We start from the raw sequence: 24656 nt of genomic DNA, 5'->3' as shown, positions 1-24656 counted from the left end.
TGCACTTTACTGCCACTTTGCCGTGGTGGTCGAACGTGGTACTACAGCCACGTATCACTGAATACGTTCCAATTGTTACTGTGTTTATATATATATATATATATATATATATATGTGTGTGTGTATATATATAAACATATATATATGTGTGTATATATATATGTGTGTGTATATATACACACACATATATACACTACCGTTCAAAAGTTTGGGATCACTTAGAAATGACTTTATTTTTCAAAGAAAATCAGTTTTTTCAATAAAGATAACATTAAATTAATCAGAAATACACTCTCTACATTGTTAATGTGGTAAATGACTATTCTAGGTAGAAGTGTCTGGTTTCTAATTAAATATCTCCATAGGTGTATAGAGGCCCTTTTACAGCAACTATCACTCCAGTGTTCTAATGGTACATTGTGTTTGCTAATCGCCTTAGAAGACTAATGTCTGATTAGAAAACCCGTGCAATTATGTTAGCACAGCTGAAAACAGTTATGCTGGTGATATAAGCTATACAACTGGCCTTCCTTTGAGCTTGAAGTTTGTAGAACAAAATTAATATTTCAAATATTAATCATTATTTCTAACCTTGTCAATGTCTTGACTATTTTATATTCATTTGATAAATAAGTGTGATTTTTCATGGAACACGAAATTGTCTGGGTGATCCCAAACTTTTGAACGGTAGTGTATATATATAAAAACATGTATTATTTCATTGTATCTTCTTAAGTAACAAAGTTACTTCTACTTCTTACAAGACACAAGTCAATATCCCTGCCAGACATTCACAATGTCTAATTTTGTTTATTTGAATTGAATTTGGGATTTTTCTTCAGATGTCTTTTTCATTTAATTTACATTATCTATGAAATATATTTCCCAACAAAAAAACCTAAACACTTAATTCTGTTGAAGTAAAGAATCTCATTCCATCTTGTGGTCTCCAGATCAAATGTATTGAGGCTCCAAACACTATACACTTTATAATCTACCAGTGTATAATTTAAACTCGGGTTTTATAATGCTTCAAATTAAATGAACTTTTATTAATTTAAGAAAATAAAGGACTGTTGAAGCAGCCACAGCACATGCTTAAACAAACACAAAAGCCGGTGACCATGAATGCATCCTGTGTATTTGGACAAACATGAGTCAATATTTCAAGCAGCCATTCATTACATATAAAGCGACTTTATTTCTCAGCAAATTATTTAAACTTTGTGATTATCTTAAACTATAATGGATTGCCTTTGTAAAAACCAAACCAGCTGTAATATGGTTACAGGGCAACGCAGTGAGACGACTCAAGTTCATCTGCACATCGTGAAACTTACACAAATGAACAATCACTGGAGAGCCCAACAGTAAAAAGTAGTTACAAACCAGTAGGTGCATTTAATAACAACCTCACCTTTCAGTATAGTTAAGACTTCCTCAAAAAGGGAAACATTACCAAAGGAGCTTATGAAGAGGACCAGCACATTTATTGAGCACATGCAACCAAAACATTAAAAAAGTAGCCCATGTACAATTATACACACAAAATAGACAAATTTGAATTTATTGACAGCCTGTGCAGCAGAGTAAAAGAATACCATATTTGCTCCACCCACATCCTACACCTTGTTTCCCCACATGTGATTATGTAATAGGGTAGCAACATATATATTTTCCCCAGGCTATCGGAGCCAAGTTTCTAAAATGAAAGGTCTTGAAAGGTAGTCCTGCAATCAGTGTTTAATTCTCAGATGCAGAATGACAATGGATTTCCGGATGCAGGACGGTTAGCGTTGCACAGAAAACGTGGCATTGTTCAACTTTAACTTCACATTCAAATCAAAGCTGTAAATCTTGAGCATAACGTTTAAAACGCTACAGCTGTCCACATTGGCTGATGACGAGCTTCTTTGCGGGCTTGCCTCCTTTTGTGCCGAGCTCTCCCATCTGTTGCACAACATCCATGCCGTCCCGAACCCAGCCAAAAACCACATGTTTGAAGTCCAGGTGCTCGGCTTTCTTCAGGGTGATGAAGAATTGGGAGTTGTTGGTGTCGCGCCCACGATTGGCCATTGACAGAATGCCCGGGCCTGTGTGCCGAACATCAAAGTTCTCATCCTCAAACTTGCTGCCGTAGATGGACTTTCCTCCCGTGCCGTCACTGTTGGTGAAGTCACCGCCCTAAAAAAGGACCAACAGGGAAGGCGTTAGTAACAATACACTGAGATCTGCTTTATACAGAAATCACTGTTGCTGCCCGATCAGGACTATTGTTCCCTCTACCAGCACCCAGCTGAACAAATATGTGGGGATTCAACACTATGGATGGAACAGTCATAGACAAGAAATAATGCAGTTTGTTGATGCACATTATGTTTAAATGAAAACATTTTACAATAGATTTGTTCAACCATTTTTTAGGCCAAGTGCTGAAAGCTTGTGCACTCAACTGAAACCCCCACCGAACCAGAACGGTCTCTACAATCCGGGCTGTCAAGTGCCACGTAGCAAACCACGGCAGATTGTATTTCTGACATAGGACTAGGAGACGCACACTAGAGCTGCCTCACTAAATGCGGGGCTACTTGTGGCTCCCAGAGTCGTAACAAGTCGGATGGGAGCCAGAGCCTTCAGTTATCAAGCTCCTCTTTTATGGAACCAGCTTCACCTTCAGTCCGGGAGGCAGACACAGTCCCCTCATGTAGAGCAGACTGCTTATAGTTGGGGCTGAATCAGGGTCACCTGGTCCAGCCCCTAGAGATGCCATTTCAAGGGAGTTTTTCCTGACCCTGGGACAGGGATGTCGTATCCATCGTACAGATTGTAAAGCCCTTTGAGGCAAATTTGTAATTTTTGATATTGGGCTGTATAAAATAAATTAAATTGAAATTATGATTAACAGGTGAAAATCTGAAAATCTCACATCAAATATGATAACCATGTGAACTGCAGTTACATGATGGGGTATATTTTAAACAGCCGCCCAAACTAGCAAATCCCTAGTCTAAAAAATAAAATAATTGGTGGAATTTGTGTCGCCAAGTAAAGATTAAGACTAATAAAGGAATATCTAATCTAATCATTGTAGTCCCAAATATTAGTGTGAACAATTAAAAAAAAATACAACGAGGCGCAAACGAGAGAGACAGCGAGAGAGCGACACGTCACAGCGATCGAGAAACGTAGCACTGCACACGGTTCACATCAGAATGATCAGACGAGCTCCTCACCTGACACATGAAGGCCGGTATGATTCTGTGGAAGATGGAGTCCCGAAGCCCGAAGCCCTTCTCCCCGGTACAGAGAGCCCTGAAGTTCTCTGCCGTCTTGGGGACGATATGGGAGAACAGCTCGACGGTGATCGTGCCCAGCGGTTGGCCATCGGCTGCCACCTCCAAGAACACCAGGGGGTTGGTGTCTCTGGAGTGCTCTTGAACTTTGGACATCTGCGGTAAGGAGATGCACGACTCATCGCCTTCGGTTTGGCCGGTGCGGCTCTGACACTCGCAGAAGGTCTTCTTGAAGGATTCGGTTATTTCAGGCGTTTTGAACTTGGCCGCCAGCTGCTCCACTACACCGTCGCCCTCTTGAAAAACAGAGGGAGAGACCAGAGACCATCAGCAGGAGGACAGCTGCCCAGCAACTACGGTCCTCTTCCAGTGAGTGATGCGTGTGTGACACACCCCCCCAATACCAATTTCTTCCTCTGACCGCTGTGACTTATCTATGAGATGCTCTTGTGTGTGAATCACACGTCGACTTCAGCAACTGAACCAACCGAGCCGAGCAACCCAGTCGACATTATTCAACTGCTGCAAACAAGTTGTCAAGAAAGCAACATTACGGAACGGGCAACGATTTAACGTAACTTGGGCTGTGTGTTCACGGTGTCAACATACCAGAGAGCAGCATCTTCAAAATACGAGTGTCCATAAACATAAACTTCCATTTGAACATTAATATGATCCTAAACATAACGTAGCCCTTTCAGTTGCCTATGGGAAGCAGTTGGAGGTGCTCTACTGGTTAGCCTACGAGTTCTTTCTTAGCTACAGGAAAATAGGAGACTGTTAACATATTTTCCTGCAATCGTCCATGTGTTTTGAGTGATCGGTAAATCGGTCAACTGTTTTGCAGTTTTTGTGGGAAAGTCATAAAGGTAATTAAAATGGCAGGTTATCAATGTAAAGCTATAAAAGTGTCACCAGATGCCACGACAAAAGCCAACGAAGTAACATCAGACTGAAGAAACTAAGAACCGACAATGGCGGCAGACATCGACTTTGCGCCGACACTCGCGTGTACCTGAGTAGTCGGTGGCCGTCCAGAGAAGTGCGTTGGCCGAGGCGTTCATGGGTTTGAGTTCCATCGCTTGTGTGATCGTGTGGTTGGCGCAAACCCTCAGCACCTGCTCTCGTCTCATCAGGACTCGGTAGAAACGTTTGGTCGGGTGGAAGAGGATCTTGAGGTCACCGACGCCGCGCTCCTTCCACTGGCCGAGGTCCCGATCCCATCGGTACAGCTTGGCACGCTCCTTGAACAGAATTTCCTCATCCTCTTCTCCAGATTTTGTCTCCACCTGAGACACACCATTATACAAATATGTACATAATTCACTAAACTTAATACAACCCCCCGCCCCCAACGTTCTGCATTGAAAAGGTACCTCTGGTAGTGACACAATGGGCTCAAAGTGAATGTCCCCACTATTAGACGCGTCCTCTTCATCACTGCCCTGCTCACCGCCGGTTCTTGGTCCAGAGGACTTTGCGACCCCAAATACTATTGCTCCAGCATTTGCCCACGAGAAGCTGGAATCTTCAAGAAAAGAGAAGAAATAAATATGTGGTGAAATAAAATGTTGTTGACATGTGTATTTCATGCTAAGACAGTCAGTTTCAAAAGAACATCTTAAGAAACTGTCAGTGATCAAACAAACCTTGACTTCCAAACGCAAAGGCATCCGTGGTGTGGGCCAAATCTGCAAAAGAGGAGCCTTCGGGCGACTTGAAACCAAAGTTGGGATCTAAGGACTCTGGTGGGAGCAAACAAGCTGTCATGAAATACAGTTTCTGGGATTCCTTTTGTGTCTGCAGGATTCCAGCAGAAAGTGTGTTGGACACAAAAACATCAAATAATAGACACATTCAAAATCTTACTTCAGTAAAAGTATTGGTACATAGGTAATCAGCTTAAATGTATTTAATTAAAATAAATAATATGTCCATCTGTCCACCTTTGTGTACTTTTCCATATTATTCCAGCGTTCAGACTAAACTACAAAGGTTAGCAGGAAAACAATGACTACAAATATGCAACAAGGAGACACAACATCACTGATTATTGTCTTGTGAGGATGGTTGTCACACATTTAGTGCACCAGTTCTCACCCACAAACAGTCTGACATCTGTAGTAATGAACACCAAGTGCTCTGTACCTTCACCAGCTGTGATCGAAGTCCCAGTGTTGGACTCTGGTTCTGGGCTCTTCTTGTTTGACAGGTCAATGGGAGCGCTGCTGCCAGGAGCTTCACTCAGAGTCTCGGTCGGCTGGTCTGAGGTCTGTTGCTCCGGTGTCGTCGTGGCGTCTGCAGCGTCCGAAGCTTCCGCGCCGCCGGCTGCAGCGTGTGGGCAGCCGTCTGCAGCTTCTGTGCTGCTGGACGACGGGCCAGCTGCTGGTTCTTCTGGAGCCACAGGAGGGCTGCTGGAGGCCTGTTCAGCTCCGTTTAACTGGGCACCGTGAAACAATTTACTAATTAAAACTAAAATCATACAGATCATCTCTTGATGCCACATTAACAAATAAAACAAACTGGTTGTGACGAGACACACACGAGGCAACACTGTTTTCCATGCAACAATTAAGGCTATTTTCTTTGGTAGCATTGCCAAAAGTTGACACGAGATATCCTTATAATGCATAATTGATGACACTATAACCTATTGTATTTGATGCTTCTTTGATTTGCATTGTTATCCGTGTGAACCCAGTGCCCTTTCTACGGGTTGTGTCCGTTACCAGGTCTTGCTGCGCCTTGAGAACTTCTGTCTCAAAGTCTTCGGGTTTGTCGCGGTCTGGGTCGCTGTCTGTGGTGCTCAGGCCGCAGAAGAAGGTGGATGGAAGCAGGAGGCTTTTGGCTTTCTCCTCCTCCTCTGGCGTCCCCTTCTTTTCCCACACCACCTGGCAGTCCGGCTCTGCATGCAGGACACACAAGTTTAGAGCTCAAGACGAGTGGCAGGCGGGGTGAGCGTTACCTCCGACTGTCCACATACTTTGCCATGAAGTGAAAAGTGCTTTGAAAAGACTATTTGTCCATCACAGACTTGAAAATATCTGTGAAATTAATCGAACCAACGTGATATCTGACAAATATAATAGGATAATTGAGTAATAGGATACAATAGTGTGTGTGTGACAGGATACAACATACATACCATTGCCACATGCTGCAGCCTTTTTCACAGGAGGATCAAGGTAGAGCTTTCCATTCAAGGCGTTTACTGCCGACTCAAAGTCCTCATCTGAAATAAATGAAATCTCTTAAAATATTTTTTTTGCTATCAAGTAAGATATTGATCCCACAGTTCCCACTTCAATCCCACAGACACATGGACAATGCAAATGAGCAAGACTTTAAGACAGGTTTCCGTTTGCTTTGTTGAATTCTCTCATTGAAGCATTCAGTTCTTCAGCTCCATGACGGACAGATTTACCGACATTTACACATTTTGAAAAATAACACGAGACAACAGAAACAAACTCCAAAGTAAAATATAAAGAATACTGATAATTTGAATTAATTCTTATCACTTCATAAAAATATTTGCATGTTTAAGTAATATCTTGTATTTACAAATATTTATCTTATTCAAATGTCAGGATGATGATGTGGAATGTACATCAGTAATGCCGCAATAAAACAGCCGGGGGATAAAAGCTGCAGAGCGCCCCCACCGCCCCTCTAAGAAGTCAAACTTTGCTTTAACGAAATTAGCTGAAGATAAATTCATATAAAAAAATACGATTTATGGAAAATGCAAAAAAATAAAGCAACATTAAAAAAAATGAATGAGTCCTAAGTGTAATGAAAGTCGTTGTATTTACCATGTTCAATTTAACACGACACTTTTTATACTCTCATTTCCTAACTTTTGACCTCACCATCAGTTTGATCGTCGCTGGTGTAGCCCGGTTCATTCTGGTAGCAGAAGAAGGTGAGAGGCAGCAGGAGTTCCTTGGCGAAAGCTGCCTGCTCAGCAGTGGGTTCCATGACATACACAACCTCCACGTCAGAGTCCTCATCCGTCCCTGCACTGCCTCCTGCTGCCTGAGGCGGCCCTGACAGACAGATACAATAGAAGCAGACCAACATAGTGAGCTGCTTGAAAGAAGAGACAAAGAAATTTTACTGCTTTAGAAATCGGAAGTGTTAGTTCCACACAAAAATCATGCACAGCAAAGAAACAATGAATAGCATGCGTTTGATTTACAAATGAAAGACAAGTTTTACTCAGAACATTTCTGCGTGTGTCCGTTTATTTTCTTATTGGATTTGAGACTTCCTGTAGGACACATGGTAGTATGGTAGCATTAAATACCGGAGCTGTAACTAGACGTTGCTGAGCAACCAGACTAAACTGGGAACTGCGTTTCATGCTGTTGCTCTACATCCTGCACTAAAAATGGCATGTGTGACATGTGCACCGCTCATTTCCCTCGGAGGAATCTTCTCAGCTCACATTACAAATGATATTCACTGATGTCTGCTGTTGCTATGCAATCGTTTGATTCGGCTTATTGTTTCATAAAGAGAGAGACTGGACATTTGCTCTTTGGAAGTCAGCAGAGATCAACAGCATTACATTTTTTAAAAAGAATTTAAGACTACAAACTAAAAGGATTTCACGAAAAACAAACCATATGTTCCCATTCATTTCCATGAATTAATTAACTGCACATGACCCTGATGAACTAGCAGATATACTCCACTCCCTCTTCTGCAAGACAAAACTGCACCTCACTCTGGACATGCAACACATTAGCATGAATGTTTGTTCCACTCCGTGCATCCAGGTTATTTCTGTCTAGTGATGAGGGCCGGCCAGGTGACAGCCGACACGTGTTAACACACTGCAGTGATTAGAGTACCTGGGGGCTCAAATTGGGTTGTTGATGTGCCGGTCCAAAAAGCCATTGGGTTATCTTTGAAAAGCCTAAAATCCAGCCCTAAAGGGTGATGGGTTGTTGGGCGAAGAGAAACTAATTGTGAGGCTGGTATCATAACCATAAAACACAGCCAAAGGCGTCAAATGAAGATAGATCATTTTCTGCAGTTTTACGAAGAAGTACAAAATATCTTCATATAATGAAACAACAATAGATTGAAACAAAGTATATGAATTAGCCTTATGGGGAGGTGATGACAAATCAGGAATACAATTTCTGTTCCTGAAAATTTGGAGAAGGGTCTTGGCTGGGTCAAGATCACGCGGGAGCGATGAGATGCAGATGAAACAAGACAATGGAGTAAAACTCGAATGGACAAAATCAATTGTTATGCCCTCTCAAAAACAAAATCAGACAAATATCGCAGAGAGAGAGATTTTATTTTTACCTTGCTCTGTGATCTTGAATGCAGGTGAAGCGTGGCCAGGACATCCAGGATCTTTGGCGGATGACGATTCCTCAGTCTCGGAGTGAAACTGAGGCGAGCCAAAGAATTTCTGAAGGCTTTGAGTGCCAAAGACAAACTTCGGGGGACACACCACTGTCCTTGAGGGGGTGACTGGACTCGGAGACCCAGCTGCACTTGGCTCACCGTCAGAGGGAAGCTCTGTACGTTCCTTTGTGGTCTCCTCCAGAACAGCGATGGCTGCCTTCCCGCACACAAGTGTAGCAGCCTGTGCAGATTCTGGAGGTCCACTGTCTTGTGGTGAGGCAACCCTGGATGTCACCTGGGTCATGAGTTCCTGTTGTTCTTGGGCAACCTTGGCCTCTTCAAAAACCTGTTTGAAGACATTTGCAGTGTCCTGCAGCTTAAATCTCACAGCCAACTGCTCAATATTCCCCTCTGCTACTTCAGCGAAGTCCAAGGCACTCCAGACCCAGGACTTCTCAGCTCCCTTCATAGGTTCCAGCTTCATGGCTGCTGTGATTCTGTGGTTGGCACAGATCTTCAGCACCTGGTCTCGCCTCATTATTAACCTCACTTGTTTAGTGTCAAAATTCTGCAAGAGCTTGAGTTCTCCGATACCCCTCTCCTTCCACTGACCCAGGTCCTTGTTGTAGCGATACAGTTTGGCCCTGTGACTGAACACCACCTGTTCATTTTCCTCCCCTGTAGAAATCTCCACCAGATCAGGCAAGGGGACCACAGGTTCAAAGTACTGGCCATCCCTCTCCTCATCCTGGGTCACATCCTGCTCGTCATCAGTACCTACTGAGTCTCTGCTCTGGTTAAGCTTAGCAGGAGACTTGGAGGGGCTGCTGCCGGGTTGGAAGCTGAAGTTAAATCCCCCTGCGGCTTCTCCAAAGCGGAAAAGGTTCTTTCTCAGGGGACTGCTGGCAATAGGAGAGGCATAGACTGATGAGTCGGCAGTATCATCCAAGGCCTCTTCTCTTAGGTCATAGTTATCCCACTCTAAGGTGGGGCCAGTGGTTTCACCGTGAGGCTTGATTCCAAGGTTTGAAACATTGCTGGATGTTGTAATGTCACCCTGTCTGTCATCTTTGATTTTGGTTTTGTCATCTGTCAAAAAGGATTTCAGGTCTTTTAAACCAGACTTCATTTCCTCTGCTTTCTGAATGAGGCGTGCCGTTCTGCCAGAGTCCACAAGCTTGTGAGGCGTTTGTAGGGGAATGTCCAAGAGAAGTTTCTGACACTCTTCAAACTTCTCTTTAAACTCCTCAGCAAGCTCTGGGGTTTTAAACTTGGCAGCCAACTGTTCAAGTTTAGCATCCCCATCGGAGAAGTCATTGGCCATCCAATTCCATGCTTTGTCCGAGCCTGCCAGAGGCTTAAGATTCATGGTGGTGGTGATCCAGTGGTTGGCGCACACCTTCAGAATTTGCTCTCTTCTCATTAGCACCCGTAGCCTGCCATTAGAGTTGTTTTTCAGGAATTTAAGGATTCCTACACCCCGCTCTTTCCACTGACTTGTGTCCAAGTCGAATCTGAACAGTTTCAGACGCTGAGAATAGAGAACCTGTTCATCCTCCTCCCCCGTCACCAGGTCCACCCTATCAGGCATCTGGACCACTGGTTCAAACTGGATGTCATCATTTTCCTCTGTTTTATACATGTCGTTCTCTTCAAGCTCATTTCTGGCATCTGCCTTGGGGAGGATTGAAAACATCTGCTTAACATCCCCAGAGGAACCTTTAACATCGGGATCGGCCTGGCCAAACTGAAAGTCTCCGTCAGAGGACTCGGCCAAGTTGGCAACACTGAACGCTGGGGATTTTCCAGATATTAATGGATTTTGAGCTTGCTCCGCTTGGTCCACCAAGGGAGTAGACACAGTTTCTTGCTCTTTGTGTTTCTCAGCGATGCTTTTCAGAAAATTGGAGGCTGACCCCGATAGAGGCATTTGATCATCAGTAGAGGGAGTTTCTTGTGCCGAGTCCTGAATACCAAACGTGAAGCCACTCGCTGCAATGGGCAATGAGAAAGAGAAGCCTGAAGAATGTGTGGTATTAGATCCAGAAGGAGGAACATCAAACTTAAAAGAAGCAGCTGAGCTTTTCTCTTTTTTTTGACCAAACTGAAAAGTGCTGCCAGTTTCAAAAGGCATTGTAAATCCAGTCCCAGCAGGCTGACCTGATGGACCTTTGCTGCTAACTGAAAAGCTGAATGTGGAGGCCAAAGGAGCGGTGCTGGTTGTGCTTTTAGCATTGGGATTTGATGCTTGACAGGCCACACACTTCTCAGCAGAGGCATCGTTTCTCACCAAACAACCGTCACACTCCCATTCCCCATTCTTCATGGCAAACATGGCTGCTATAGAGGGAGTGGGATGTGGGGAGCAGGAAACACATTCTGCAGCTGATGCATCATTTCTGACCTGGCAGGTATTGCAGTCCCACTGCCCAACCTTCATGGCCAAACCAGACCCAAATCCTGACTCCAATGGCAGCTTTGATGCGACTGGACCCTCTTCTGTTAATTTAGAATCAGGGTTGGGGGTATTACAGGCAACACAATTGGAAGCAGAGACTTCATTTCTTACGTCGCAAACGTTACAGTCCCACTGCCCTTGCTTCTTGCTAAACTGGGCACCAAATCCAGAGCCAAAAGCCGATGTAGATGGTGCTTCTGCAGTTGGGGCCATTTGTGCTGTCGAAGTTATTTTAGGTGAAGCCTTCAGAGCCTTACAAGACTCAGGGTTGGGGGTATTACAGGCAACACAAATGGAAGCAGCGACTTCATTTCTTACGTCGCAAACGTTACAGTCCCACTGCCCTTGCTTCTTGCTAAACTGGGCACCAAATCCAGAGCCAAAAGCCGATGTAGATGGTGCTTCTGCAGTTGGGGCCATTTGTGCTGTCGAAGTTATTTTAGGTGAAGCTTTCAGAGCCTTACAAGACTCAGGGTTGGGGGTATTACAGGCAACACAAATGGAAGCAGCGACTTCATTTCTTACGTCGCAAACATTACAGTCCCACTGCCCTTGCTTCTTGCTAAACTGGGCACCAAATCCAGAGCCAAAAGCCGATGTAGATGGTGCTTCTGCAGTTGGGGCAATTTGTGCTGTTGCAGTTGTTTTTGGCGAGGCTTTAAGTGCTTTGCAAGAAACACAATTGTCTGCAGAGGCCTCATTTCTTACTTCACACACGTCACACTTCCATTGAGCCTGCTTCTTGCCAAACTGAGACCCAAAACCAGAACCAAATGCACTAGTTACCATGTCAGCAGGTTTTAAGGTGCTGGTGCCAAATGTAAATGAGGAGGGCAAAGCTGCTCCAAAAGCACCAAATCCAGTCAATGTAGAGCCAGAACTAATAGGTTTTGATGCATCTGTCCCAAATTTGAAAGTGAAGGGACTGGTTTTGGCTTCACCGCCAGTCTGAATGTCTGGCTTGGATGAAGAATTGGGATTGGCACTTAGACAAGAGGCACACTGCATATCTGTGGGTTTATTTCTTACACAGCACACAGTGCAGTCCCAGTCCCCGTCTTTAAGGGCAAAGTGGGCTGCCAGTGATTTAGAACCTTTAGAGTTTTCCTCTCTTTTCTCTTGTTTAGGATTTCTTGCAGATTTGAGAACAATTGTGAGGGCTTCCTCAAACTTCTCTTTGAAGAGTAATGCCTCATCTGTTGTTTTGAAGCGGATGGCCAGCTGTTCAGGCTTAGGTTCTTCATCGGCATAGTCAATGGCATTCCAGACCCAGGATTTGTCAGAGCCAGCATTTGGTTTCAGTAGCATATCAGCATTAATGTAGTGGTTTGCACAGATCTTAAGGACCTGTTCCCTCCTCATCAAGAGGCGGACCTTCCCTCTGGCGCTGTGTTTTAGGATTTTAACATTGCCAATGCCACGCTCCTTCCACTCCTTTGTGTCTGTGTCAAATCTGTACAGCTTTGCCCTGTTGCAAAACATTTCTTCCTCCTCCTCTTCACCCGTCTTCACATCTACTTTATCAGGAAGGGGCACAATGGGCTCAAAGTGTGGACCATCTTCATCCTCCTCAACATGAGTGCTGTCATTGTCACTCTCTGCTGCTCTTTCTTCCTCTGCAGCAACCCCAAACACTGGCTTGGCAACATCCCCAAAAGTAAATGGCTGCTCCACCTTTCCAAAATGACTTCCAGTACATGTGCTCTGCGCAGAATCAGCAAAAGAGAAGGCAGGAGCATTTCTATTTCCAAAGGTAAAGATGCCTGTTTGGCTGGGGAGTTGATCCTGGGCCAAAGGCTTCTCTGGGATAGTATCTATTTTAGAGGGAAAGTCTGATGTGAGAAGACCAAGCAGACTTTCACTGTGCTTGGCCTGGGAAGCTGGGAAGCTGAACTCTCCATCGTTGGATTTAAAGTTAGAGTTGAACTTAAAAGCTGCTGAAGGTGTTGAGTGGGCAACTGCCCCCGATCCAAAACTGGGCACTTTAGGGACTTCAGATGGTGCCTGCTGGCTGAAGGAGAGCTTCCCAAAGTCCATAGGCTTCACCTCAATGCCCTTAGGTGGCTGAACAGGGACTACAGATGGCTTGGTAAAGTAGCCAGGTTCGGGCAGGGGAGGGTTAGTGGTTTGTTGGGGTGCACTCTGCCCATCACTATATGGTGCAAGAAGGCTTGTGGCTGGTGATTCAAACCGAAGAGGGGCTCCAAAGACCTGTTCTTGAGGAGGGTACACAGAGGCTGGGGCTGTCTGCAATGGAGGAGTTTGAGTGGGCTGCTGGTAGGCATACATATGCTGCTGAGGGGGCATACGATTCATATTGTACATCGAGCCCTGTGTGAAGAGAATTAAATCTTTTTTTAAATCAAACGTCATACAATATACAAGTTTATCAAAGTGTTAAAACAGTGATAACTACCTTAGTGGGGGTGACATTTGCTGCCGAGCGCAGGAGATATTGAGAGTTATAAGATGGAGACTGGTTGTGGTAGGCCGAGGGGGCTGTGGTGGCAACTTGGGGAAAAAAGATAGAAATATATATACACGTTTAAGTAAAAAACTATTTCTATAAAATATGGCACTATACATGTATTCATGCTTTGGCTCTATAAAGTGTGCCAACCTGTTAGAGGGGCACCATGGTAGGACTGGACTGGGGTAAAGGGCTCCTGTAGGCCCTCAGCCCCGTAGCTCTCTCCACAGATCTTGTGATGAGGGGAACTTGCGTTCCCTGAAGAGTTGTGTCTCAAATCATGAACCTCGTTCTGAAAAACATGGAGCTTAATGAGAACGGACCTCATCACACTAGAAGTGGTGGAATAATTAGTAGACTAACTACAAATAGTTATATGTACCTTGAGAGCTTCAACTTGCTGACAAAGCATCTGGAGGATACTTTTCTGGTCCTCCACCCAATGAGGTGGTGTCTTAGGAGCAATCTAAACGACGGAGGGAAAGAAATTAAAAATCACTCATTTGTGTTGTAGATTGATATCTCTGTGAGATATGAATACCAGAAAACACTTAATATAAAGATGTTATGAAGAAATATATAAGAATCAGTAACCTGAACCTACCAGATGTCTTTTGGAAGGAGAGTTTGTGCTTTTGTTAGGAGAGGAAAACTTTAAGTGGGATAGTATGGAACACGTTTCTATGGGCTGGGCAGGGCTGGAGTGGGCTGGTCCTCTTCGACCCTCCTTTTCCTCCTCTTCATCCATGGCCTCCACACTGTCACCCAGCTGCTCGTTCACACCACTCAGGAGGTCCACAACTTCCTCCATAGAGACAGGCAGCTAGGACACAGGTGTGATAAGTTAGACAGCTGCAGAGTTGTTCACATTAACAAGTCAAAGTGAATGGGTCTTACCTTCTCAATGTCATCTGCATTAGCATTGTAGATCTTGGACAGGTAGGTCCTGAACTTTCTCAGAAAAGTGATACACCTGTCTTGGGTCTCCTCAACTCCGTTGCTGGCCTCCTCCGATAGCCGCTGGTAGATCTGCCAAAGCAACACAGCACATTGTAGAAAACAAATATCAAAAGGCATGTACAGGTGGCAGAGGCACTAACATCCCTAGTAGACATCAGATATTGGCTGGCTTACCAGTGTGAATTTCATTAGTAAAATGTTTTCAATAATTATTGGCAATGCACTATTTCTGCTTTAAAAAGGGAACTGCTGGACAACTAGCTGTCATGAATGAGAGTAGGAAATAAACTGGTTCTTGAATCTGGAAACAAAGATCCTCTTTAGTGCACATTTCTAAATAAACAAGAGACATTCAATATTGAATTCAGATGGTGAAAGAGAAACGTATCCGTTATGTTGTGTAGAAGCGTATGACTTACCTGTGCCAAATGCCAGGTGGATGACATGTTATTGATGGTTTCCAAAGTCGCAATGGCCTCCTCGGTTCTGCCTTCAATGTCAAGGAGAACCGAATTTGCAATCTTGGCTTCCTCTTCATGGCCCTTCACAGAAGAAATCTGAAAGGGAACATGACATGCAGACGTACACCTGTAAGCCAACCTGAAATGACCTAGCGATCTAAACACCCATTGGTATCAACGGTGCATATATTTGCTGTAACGGCCTCAGCGACAGTCAAAACCCACACGGTAAGATCTATAAAAAAATTCCTCCTAAAATTCATCTACAGAACCACTTTAAAAAAAGAATGAAAAACTGTACACCCAGTTTACAACTATTTATTAGGATCAATCATAAGAGGAATGTTCCATTTTAGCCAATTGAAGGATTAATTTGTCTTAGTTGACTTTGATTTCTTTAATTGATTATTAATTTATTTGTGCTTTTTTATAGCCGATAGACTTACTTTCAAGAAACTTATGATAAAGTGGTGCATTTGTGGGATTCTTTTGTGGAGAAACTCCATTTTACAATTGAATAGTCAATCAAATTGAGTGTTAATGGACTGAGAATTTCTTGAGTTGAAGAGAGCCATAACCTTTAGCCCTAAAGCCAATACTGCCTTACGAATTGAGAGTTGATACCAGGGACGCCCACCTAATACCACTTCTATCCAAAATGTAATATAATAAAAGAAAAACCTGCCGGTATTTACCTGAATATCTTTGGAGGGAAAGTGTATGAAGAGGGGCTCAAGTGGTTCTGGAATACTCCGTCTGTTTTTGATCCTTTCCAACAGTGGAAGTGCAACTTTCCAGTAGTGGACACTACGGCCTATGTACTCCTTCTGTTCATAGTACGAGTTCACTCCATCCGCCTGGGTTGATAAGCACACAAAAAAAGTTGTTGCACACGAAGAAAAGAAGATGCCACATGAGCTTGATGCAAGCAGACAACATGCACTTTGACACAGGTAGTTTCTTTAGTCATTACGGATTCTACCGTGAAACCAAGGTACACAGTCACAGCACAAGTGCCTGTCTGGGCATCTTAATCATGTTCACATTGAACAGCTGCAGGGGAAATGACAGAAAGAAGCAGGTGGAGCAGCATGTGTGTCTGCAGTTATGTGGCATGGTGCCGAGTTATCTAAATGCTCTTTAATTTTTTTTTATATGCACGACTGCCACTCACAACAGATCTGGCCACCTTTCAATTCGATCACATTAGTCATGTTTTAAACGATGATCTGCTGATTTGCCTTTATGCTGTTTTATGATGCTTTCATCCTGTTGCACATTTCTCAACTTGAATCATCAAAGAATTATGCTATAGAGTAGTGTTTAGTACATTTTAATTTGGCACACTGTAAAAATAGATAAAAGCAACAACATCAGTATTAGAAATATCCTGCAACTCAATCTGCTTGCCAAGAAACCCCCACATGAGGTCCGGACCCCTAAGATTGTAAACGCATCCTTTCTTTTTCTCTAGCTGGCTACTCACGAGTGTGGAAACAGTGTGTGGAAATGTGACTGAACGAGTACCGTCTGGCTGAGAAACTGTGCCCAGTGGATGACCAGTGCTGGTTGGAGCCCATGTTTCTCTCCAGCCCTCAGAGTGCTCAGTCCATGTTGCACAATCATCCGCAGTTTGGCCGACATGCCAGTTCTACAAGGAGACATGCAGAAAACAGTGGACACTAAGACACACAATATGGAAAATAAAAACAACCACATGCTTCGTTTTGGCCCGATTGTGTCACGTATTGGAATGATGTGATGCAGGCAGACTGGCACGCTCCTGTGAAAATGTCATGTTTGTGTCTCAACACTGATAATGTCACAACGGTTGAATGCTGGTTTTAATAGAAACTATTGAGGTCATACGGTTTGATTTTAACCTCAGTTTCACTCACGCTGTTCGTTTGTGAATGAGGCTGTAGATGGCGTCCCACCACTCCCTCTGTTTGACGGTGGTCAAGAGGCGAAGGAGGGGAAGGGGAAGGCAGCGAGGCTCATAGAGCTGCTGCTGTTGCTGTGGGTTTACCCCGCTGCTTATTTTCGACGTCTCCTGGAGCTGAGAGTGGCTGCAGAACACCACGCCACATAAAAACACCTGGATGGAGTAACCCAGACAAGAGTCTAAATATATCTACAAGGAGCAGGTCCAGGGGCCAAGCAAAAGTGCACCAACCATTCAGGCACACTATCGATTCTCGTCACAAAAGAAGCTCACCTGTGGCTTTAATTAGTGAGAACTAAATCATTGAGTGCGCCTGAAAGTCGTCAACCGAATCTATTGTAAAGTATGCACCGTATACATTGTTGCACATTTCAGTGGAATTAATAAATATTCCCCTTATTACACACTTTCAAACGTACCGTTACATTTTCTCTAGGGAACAGCTGAATATTGGATATGAGCGAAACACTGTATCTGAACACAGGAGTGAAGCGAATCTGTAAACTTCTCCTGCAAAGCTTTATCTTCAGCTCACATGGATTCACCTACCTCCAGGTCAAGCAGGCAGATGGACTCTGGTGCGTTGGTGTCCAGTTTGGAGGTTTCCAGAGTAAGCCTGGGAAACAGCTGGTGAAGCCAGTCCCACAGGACTGGTCTTTGGGCCAGCAGGGTCCACTGTAGTCCCAACCAGCTCAGATGCTGCAAGTCGCCAGCATGCAGCAGGATGGCGCCTGAGGAGGCATCAAAGTTATTACAGCGTAGTACAGAGTAGAGCTGTGTATTGGCAAGAATCTGGTGATGCAATTCATATCATGGTAAAGGTGTTTTGATACTTTTTCCATGTAGCCAGAACAATGGGATCGGCCGTTAAATGTTTTTTGGGCATCTTTTTCAGTTCATGTACATCCATCATCATAGCCCTACTTTTGGTGCAATTTGAGCCACTTTCTTCCATGAATCTTTGCATGTAAACAATTAATGAAAAATGTATAGTATTTGTGGAAATCAATACAGTATAGTAGGAGTTGTAGGAGTATTGCGTTATAACAGGGAACAGTACTGTGCTGTCATTTTATATGATCTGAACAAAACTGAAGAAATCTTTAGGCTATTTAAGTAATCAGTCAGATTATTAGTTTTGTACCAGCATCCCATTTGACGAGTTGAGAGAGCTCTGGAGCCATGGTGTTAATGGAATGAATGTCGTCATTGGCAATAAAGGAAGATCCAGTGGAGACCTGTGGTCCAAACAGGAATTTAAACAGAGACTCCAGCCCACTAGGGTTCCCAAACGCCTCCACCACCTACAGAAAGGAAAATAAAGAAACATCAGTTTATCAGTGCCGTCTGTCTGATATGATCTGTTTTACACTGTTAAGAGAAAGCAATAGTGCATCTGTCATGGTTGTGATTGAGTGGTATGCAACTGTAGTATATAAATCTCTGTTCCACAAGTTTTCTTTTACGCTGTAAGCTTAAATGATTTCAATCAATGTATACATTGACCCTTCCGTAATGTACCGTTCCTTCCCACTTAAAAAGGCTATAACCGTGAACTAAACTGAACTAGAATACATGGACAGACCTCTCTGATCAAGGTGGATGAATCAGTGCTCAGATTCAGCAACATGTGACCGGCCTGACTCTGTCGGTCGTTGGCCAACAACTCCAGAAGTTGTGGGGCAGACTGATCTCTTTTGGTCACTTTAGCCTTTGGTCTCGGGACCTAGGGGAAGGACAAACAAAATAAAATGTATTCAACGGTGCATGGTATTGGCTCGAAAATAAAGTCTGTTCAAAGAAAATAAGACATTTAAAGAACAGAGACCGCATAACTTTTCTTGCAAGGCAGCCGTCAAGTATTTTAAAATTCAGGTTTTATTATTCATCTTTAGGCCACAGCTTTGATAGGTTCTGAGTGTATTCGTAGCGATGCAAAGAGTGCAGGACTTTTAAGACATCAGGCAAAAGTATTTTGTTTAATAAACAACATACTGATTATAAGACAACCCACACTTTTTTTAGAACACCTGCTTTTGGTGGCATCTAATTGAAGCTGATTTTTGTCCAACAATGTCTGGAGAGCTACCATACTAGTGTCTTTAAAACATATGGTTAAATATAAAGTCTTAGTTTTTAAGAAATAAATAACAGACCAAATAAACATTTGGGTAATACTGTTCTACTTAACCATCTAAAAAAGAATCAACATTAACCAAAACATTGCATTTGTTATCGACTCTGGTAGCAGGCTAGCTTCATTCCTAGGGATGGGTATCGTTTGGGTTTTTCCGATACCGGTGCTAAACCGGTACTTTTAAAACGATACCGGTGCCTGAACCGATACTTTTTTTTTTTAACGCAAAATGAGGACATTAAAAACCTCTTTGGCCATATTCCCTGTAGAAGCCGTTATCATGGAGCACTGACAAACAACGGATATCAGACTGTTAACATACACAATATATGTTCTCCATTATATGATGTGATATGTATTGTCATGTGCAGCCTTTATAGGGTTAATCCTGTCACTGTTTTGATGGGCAAAGAGAACAACCAATCAGAGGGACTGAAGATGACACGTGACAAATAAAGTTTTGCTTCTGACAGCGAGTTACACTGAAACAAAGTGATGCCCCACGGTCTTTATTCCTCCGTCATTATATTCCCGGTAACACCGGGTAAACAGCCGGGATCGCTGTACATCAACACATCTGCTAGCAGACTGTCACGCTCGTAGCTACGAGCTAGCACTAGCTACGAGCTTAAGCATGGTTATAATGGCTAATTTATAATTTCTTGTGCTACTTTTATGAATGCAAGACTTGCAATCAACGTTACGGTACTAATCTGAGTTAAGGCTGCTCGTCATAATCGGTCTCCACGTGTTCAGGGGGACCGGTGACGGTCTCCCCATCGCGCCCAGCCTGACGCTGGTGTGCTCCACACGGGCTCACAGTCACACACGGCGCAGCCTCCGCTGTCAAACTTAAATATGAGAGGCTCGTAACCTGCTGACAGGGCGGAGTCACCTGAGAAGTTCACAACAATAGTTTTTTTCAATTCCAATCGGCTCAGGCACCGGAAAGAAGCACCGAAATGTGAGTTGCGTTTCGGTCCGGGTAATACCGGTTGTATTGGAACCCAACCCTATTCATTCCTGGCAATCGGCTGGTTGGTGTGTCAGTACCTGGTATGCCAGCAGGTAGCACAGTGCAGCCAGGTCAATGACAGCCCTCCAGGTATGCTGGTGATCCTGAGCCAGCTTCAACAGGAGTGTGGCAGCATGCAGGTAGAGGTGACCTCTCATTTCCACAAAGATCTCAAAAAGGTCGTCTGTGTGGCGGCCAGCAATGCTGCTCAGCGTCTGCATAGCTTGGTCAAAACTACCCACACAAACACACAATAATTAATATCCTCTGCTTGTATTACTTCTTTGCCCCTCCACACAAACACGGAGCAGAGCAGAGCAGCGACAGGTGTAGTAAAGGTAAAGCGGTTGGTACCGGTTATATACAGGCTGAGTAGTGAATGACATTTCCTCGTGTTGACACATTTTTGGACCAGAAAATATTTGGTTAAACAAATCAGTGATGCTGTTCTGTGAAGTTTACTAGAAGTGATGTTATGTTGACCTAGTGCGTTGTATGTGGAGCGAGCACAGCTGCGGAGTGAGTTTAAATGTTTAATGCTCCTCAGCAACTAGTCTTCTGGTAACTTAAGTGACAATTATCATCATTATGTTTGAATGAAGGCTTCAACTCCTGTTATTTTTCAATACCGTTGTAGAAGACTGACATGATGGGAGTAACAGAGGACATATGTTCAACAAGTGACACATTTGCTTTTTAAATAGGTGCTATGGATCTAATTTACACTGAACTTCAGAGTGTTATTTTGAAAACGGAAGTTGGTGAGATGTTAGCTGCTAGAATGAGTGTTTGGTTGGGACAAAAATGCTAGGATGTATAAAAACAACATGAATACACAATGAAACTTTGGGTTAGGGGAAAATACTCCCTAATCCAGAAAGAAGACTGAAGCAGACTTTCGGGTAGGATTTGATTGTATGTGTACAAACACCCGAGAACCTCAACACGACCTACCCTGTAAGCGCATCACGGCTCGGCTGCATGCTGCTCTCAGACAGTGTGATTCTTAGCAGGCTGCAGTGGGCCAATAGCAGCTCTCCCTGAAGACGCCGGCACATTTTTTCATTACCAGAGATGCTGGGCTGAGCTAGATACTCCTGCAACAAAGGTCATTTGTTTTTAAAAATTAAACAGGATAGATTTAAAGAGATGAAATACAAAAGAACACAAGAGAAGCTTCCAAATATTTACACTTGTCAAATATAGTGTGCACTATGGCCCTTTCATGCTGACCTGCAGTGTGCGCACCACCACTGTGTACCAGTCCAGGCTGTGCCTCAGCATGCCCCTTTTCTCAGCAGCCAGGCAGTGCGTAATGGCTTCATCTAGCCGCCCGTCCTGACAGAACAGCTGCACCAGCTTCACGTTCATATGCGCGTCAGCTGGCCTCGCCATCAGCTCAGCCTGGAGGAGGTCAAACAACCGGTTCCAACCCGGCTGACCCTGACGACTCAACAGACGCTCCTGCATAGAGTGATAGTTAAAGACGAGTTAAAATAAATGGCATAAGAGGACTTCAGCAGTTTATTGATTACGGTCTTATTGGATTAAAAGAAGCTCACCTTCAGGTTAAAGACCGCAGGGTTTCCTGGTAGCAGCTTGGCAGCTTTCTCCACCCAAAACTCTGCTCTGCTGTCACATTCCTGCTTACTGACCAGTAACTCAGCCACCTTCAGCACCAGATCCCTTTGGGCTGGGTTCATGTCCACCGACCGCTGCACACACACACACACACAGTGTTACACCCAAACAAATCTATGGAGGTTATTGAATATACATGATATTTTGAGAGTCTGAGGCAAGAGGGTGAATTACATTGTGTGATGCACATGTTTTATTTTAGGCTGAATACAAATGAAACGAAACCCTGAAAATCCATTAAGGACAACTCATCAACTGGAAACCAACTTCATTACAGTAAGCATTACCTAGGACCCTTTTTTCTTCTTGAAAGCATGCATACAGTAGACTTTATAAAGTCAGTCATATTATTATAACAACATGCAAATGTAGGTGTGGCTAGGACTCTAAAAAGGTTTCACCGTTGGTGCATTCAGGTGCAATAGGATAGTTTGGATGTTTTGAAGAGGTACTTATCTAAAGTCAATGTACTATCTGTAGACGATTGCTGTGGCACAAGCCCAGTTTGGAGAAACAGACAAAATTGTCTGCACAAGAGCAAAGCAATGTACTGATGAGGACAGGGGTTGCGACATGATATATTTTAGACACCTAAAAGAAAGAATCACTTTAAAAAAAAGAAAAGAGTATCCTATATTTCGAATATGTTCAGAGCTTCATCTTGCTGTCAAACAGTGAACTGTGAAATGAAAGTGAAACTTATGTTTTCCTCAAAGCCACCATACTCGATACCTAACAACACGAGACACAAGTTGTACTTTCAGTTCAGTTCTCATTTGGAAAATATACTCAATATAGCAAAGTATGCAGACTGATCCTGATTTTTCTTGAGCTGGAACTTTCTTTTAGGTGGCTAAATATGTTTAGCTTCTGCCCCCATCTACAACATTACATTGTATTTGAACCACCAACCCTGCAATGAAAAACATCAAATGCAGAGCATTTAATAACACCAGTGACATGTTCTTCCTACCTTGTAGCATCCTACTGCCTTGTTGATGTCTCCCTCTCTCTCGTAGAGCTGTCCAAGGAATTTGTGTGCTTTCGGATCCCTCTCCTGGACTTTGAGATACTCCGATACATGTCTAGGAAGAGCATGAACAATGCATGATTTCCATCAATAAAATGGAAACCTCTTGAGAAGCAATCATACATTCAGTCAACAACAGGGAAGCTTGTGTCCTTACCTTTTTGCCAGATCATATTCCTTTGCTTCAAAGTATAATTTGGCAAATAAAAAACCCTTGACTGGCTTCTACGGAAAGAAAACATTCAAGGTGATTATCAATGAACCAACAATGTTTTGAGTAATTGTATTCATATTTATCTAGCTTGCTATGTGAGCCAACAGACACAATGATGGCATTATTTGTTTTATTGGGAGGTATTGCAATTGATACAAATGACCCCTCAGTCCTGATATGGTAAAAAGTGAACATCATATCAGCCATCGTGGTTATAAGCTTATCGCCACTTTTAGATTTACTGCAGGCACTCCTTCCGAAGACGCGCTAAAGTTGCTCGTTCAATATTGACATGGGTACTTGTTCCTTCGGTGGCTGTGGCTAGGAACAGAAATGTCCTTTGCAAAGTTCATAAGCATGAACCCCGACTTATCAATAGAGTAGTTGCATCTTGGCTATTGTTTAGGACCCGATTTCAACAATGTCAGATAACCTAACTAATCTATGGGGTAATTGTCTTCGTTCAGTCAAGTAGCTGCTGACAACTGGCGTTAGCTAACCTGATCGCTAACTGGCTGCCCATTACGTTTGACTGAGCAACGTTAACCTCTTCGTACGGCGTTAGCTAACTACACAAAGAGGGCGGGGGGTCGAAGCCACATTGTTCCAGACGTTAACGTATTAGTAACGTCACCAGCTTTACGTACAACGTTAGCAAGGTGAGCTGTGCGAGTGATAGCTAACTAGCCGGCGCTGCCCTGTGCCGCGCGATTTTTGTTTAAATATGAGGACCGGTCTCCGCCGTTGACCGAGCTCGCGTTGCTGTTTCCAGCCAACAGTTAACAGCCACACCGACCACATAAGTTAGCCGATTAAACAGCATCTTAGTTAAAAGCACAACTGGGGGTTATCGTCTCCTGGTTGTCTTCTTGCACCGGCTGGGTGACCCACGCTGGTCAGACATGATGGCAGCCGCGTGCTAGCGTTAGTTAGCTCAACTTACCTCTTTGAGTGAGGGAGAGGAACTCTGCACTGAGGAGACGTAACGGTCCACTTCAGCTTTACTTCGCCGCATGGCTACCCAAAAGATACTTCCAGAAAAACCGGTTGACTATGGTTCATAAAGTATCGCGAATTCACAAAAAATTAAGACCGACATTAATATCGGTTTCACTTATCATTCCGTAACACCAGCGAACTCCTCATTGCGCAGTCTCCTTACAGTCCAATGACAGAAGGTCACGTGGGTAAAGGCGCTCGCTTGAATCCGGCTGCGCCACCAATGAAAACCGAGTATTCGGTTTGACGCACGCTGACGCACATTATTTTGAAGAAGAGGTGGGCTGACATCTATTCTAGACCACATACTCTTTGCATTATTTTCGTGAAGGTATTATTCAAATAGTCGGTTAATTATTCTATAAATAAAAGATCAAACACCAATCAAATATATATTCGTCAAGAATAGATGGATGTGTATTGACAGTAAAAGGAAATCCATTAATTATTGCAATGGTGTAAACAAAGTTATTTTAATTAACCATGCATGTTGCTTTATCAGGGACAGGTTAAGTATTATATGTCTTTTAAAAGCACTCAAAGTGTGTGTTGAGTGTCATAAAGCCTCTAAATCCATGTTGTTTGCACTTGTAAACTTGTCCCAGAACACCTTGTCAAGATGTTATTTATCCAAGAAATGACGTCAAAGCAAAAGTAAGTCCA

At 43.5% G+C, this 24656-nt stretch overlaps 1 protein-coding gene across 3 annotated transcripts; it reads right to left on the bottom strand.

Annotated features, from left to right (window-relative positions):
* Window positions 1–1119: 1119 nt before the first annotated feature.
* On the bottom strand, window positions 1120–24115 carry ranbp2 (RAN binding protein 2). Of its 3 annotated transcripts, none has more exons than XM_056423606.1 (30): window positions 23938–24115; window positions 22938–23005; window positions 22724–22835; window positions 21672–21824; window positions 21343–21573; window positions 21064–21206; window positions 20148–20343; window positions 18543–18683; window positions 18102–18261; window positions 17507–17688; window positions 16911–17110; window positions 16540–16663; window positions 15708–15869; window positions 14971–15108; window positions 14489–14620; window positions 14196–14414; window positions 13974–14057; window positions 13742–13883; window positions 13538–13632; window positions 8619–13452; window positions 8153–8230; window positions 7166–7342; window positions 6439–6525; window positions 6023–6198; window positions 5442–5742; window positions 4943–5038; window positions 4670–4821; window positions 4309–4582; window positions 3234–3589; window positions 1120–2184 (listed from the first exon to the last, which is right to left on the bottom strand). In XM_056423606.1, the coding sequence occupies exons 1-30, from the start codon at window positions 24007–24009 to the stop codon at window positions 1879–1881; spliced, it is 9591 nt and encodes a 3196-aa protein (XP_056279581.1). In that variant the 5' UTR covers window positions 24010–24115; the 3' UTR covers window positions 1120–1878. The 3 variants fall into 3 exon arrangements, with proteins under 3 accessions (XP_056279581.1, XP_056279589.1, XP_056279596.1); XM_056423614.1 differs by having other exon boundaries at window positions 5442–5733; XM_056423621.1 differs by lacking the exon at window positions 8153–8230.
* Window positions 24116–24656: the final 541 nt, after the last annotated feature.

The sequence above is a fragment of the Pseudoliparis swirei genome, chromosome 2 (assembly GCF_029220125.1).
Source record: "Pseudoliparis swirei isolate HS2019 ecotype Mariana Trench chromosome 2, NWPU_hadal_v1, whole genome shotgun sequence".
NCBI classification, from domain to species: domain Eukaryota; kingdom Metazoa; phylum Chordata; class Actinopteri; order Perciformes; family Liparidae; genus Pseudoliparis; species Pseudoliparis swirei.
This window is presented reverse-complemented; position numbering and strand designations above follow the sequence as displayed.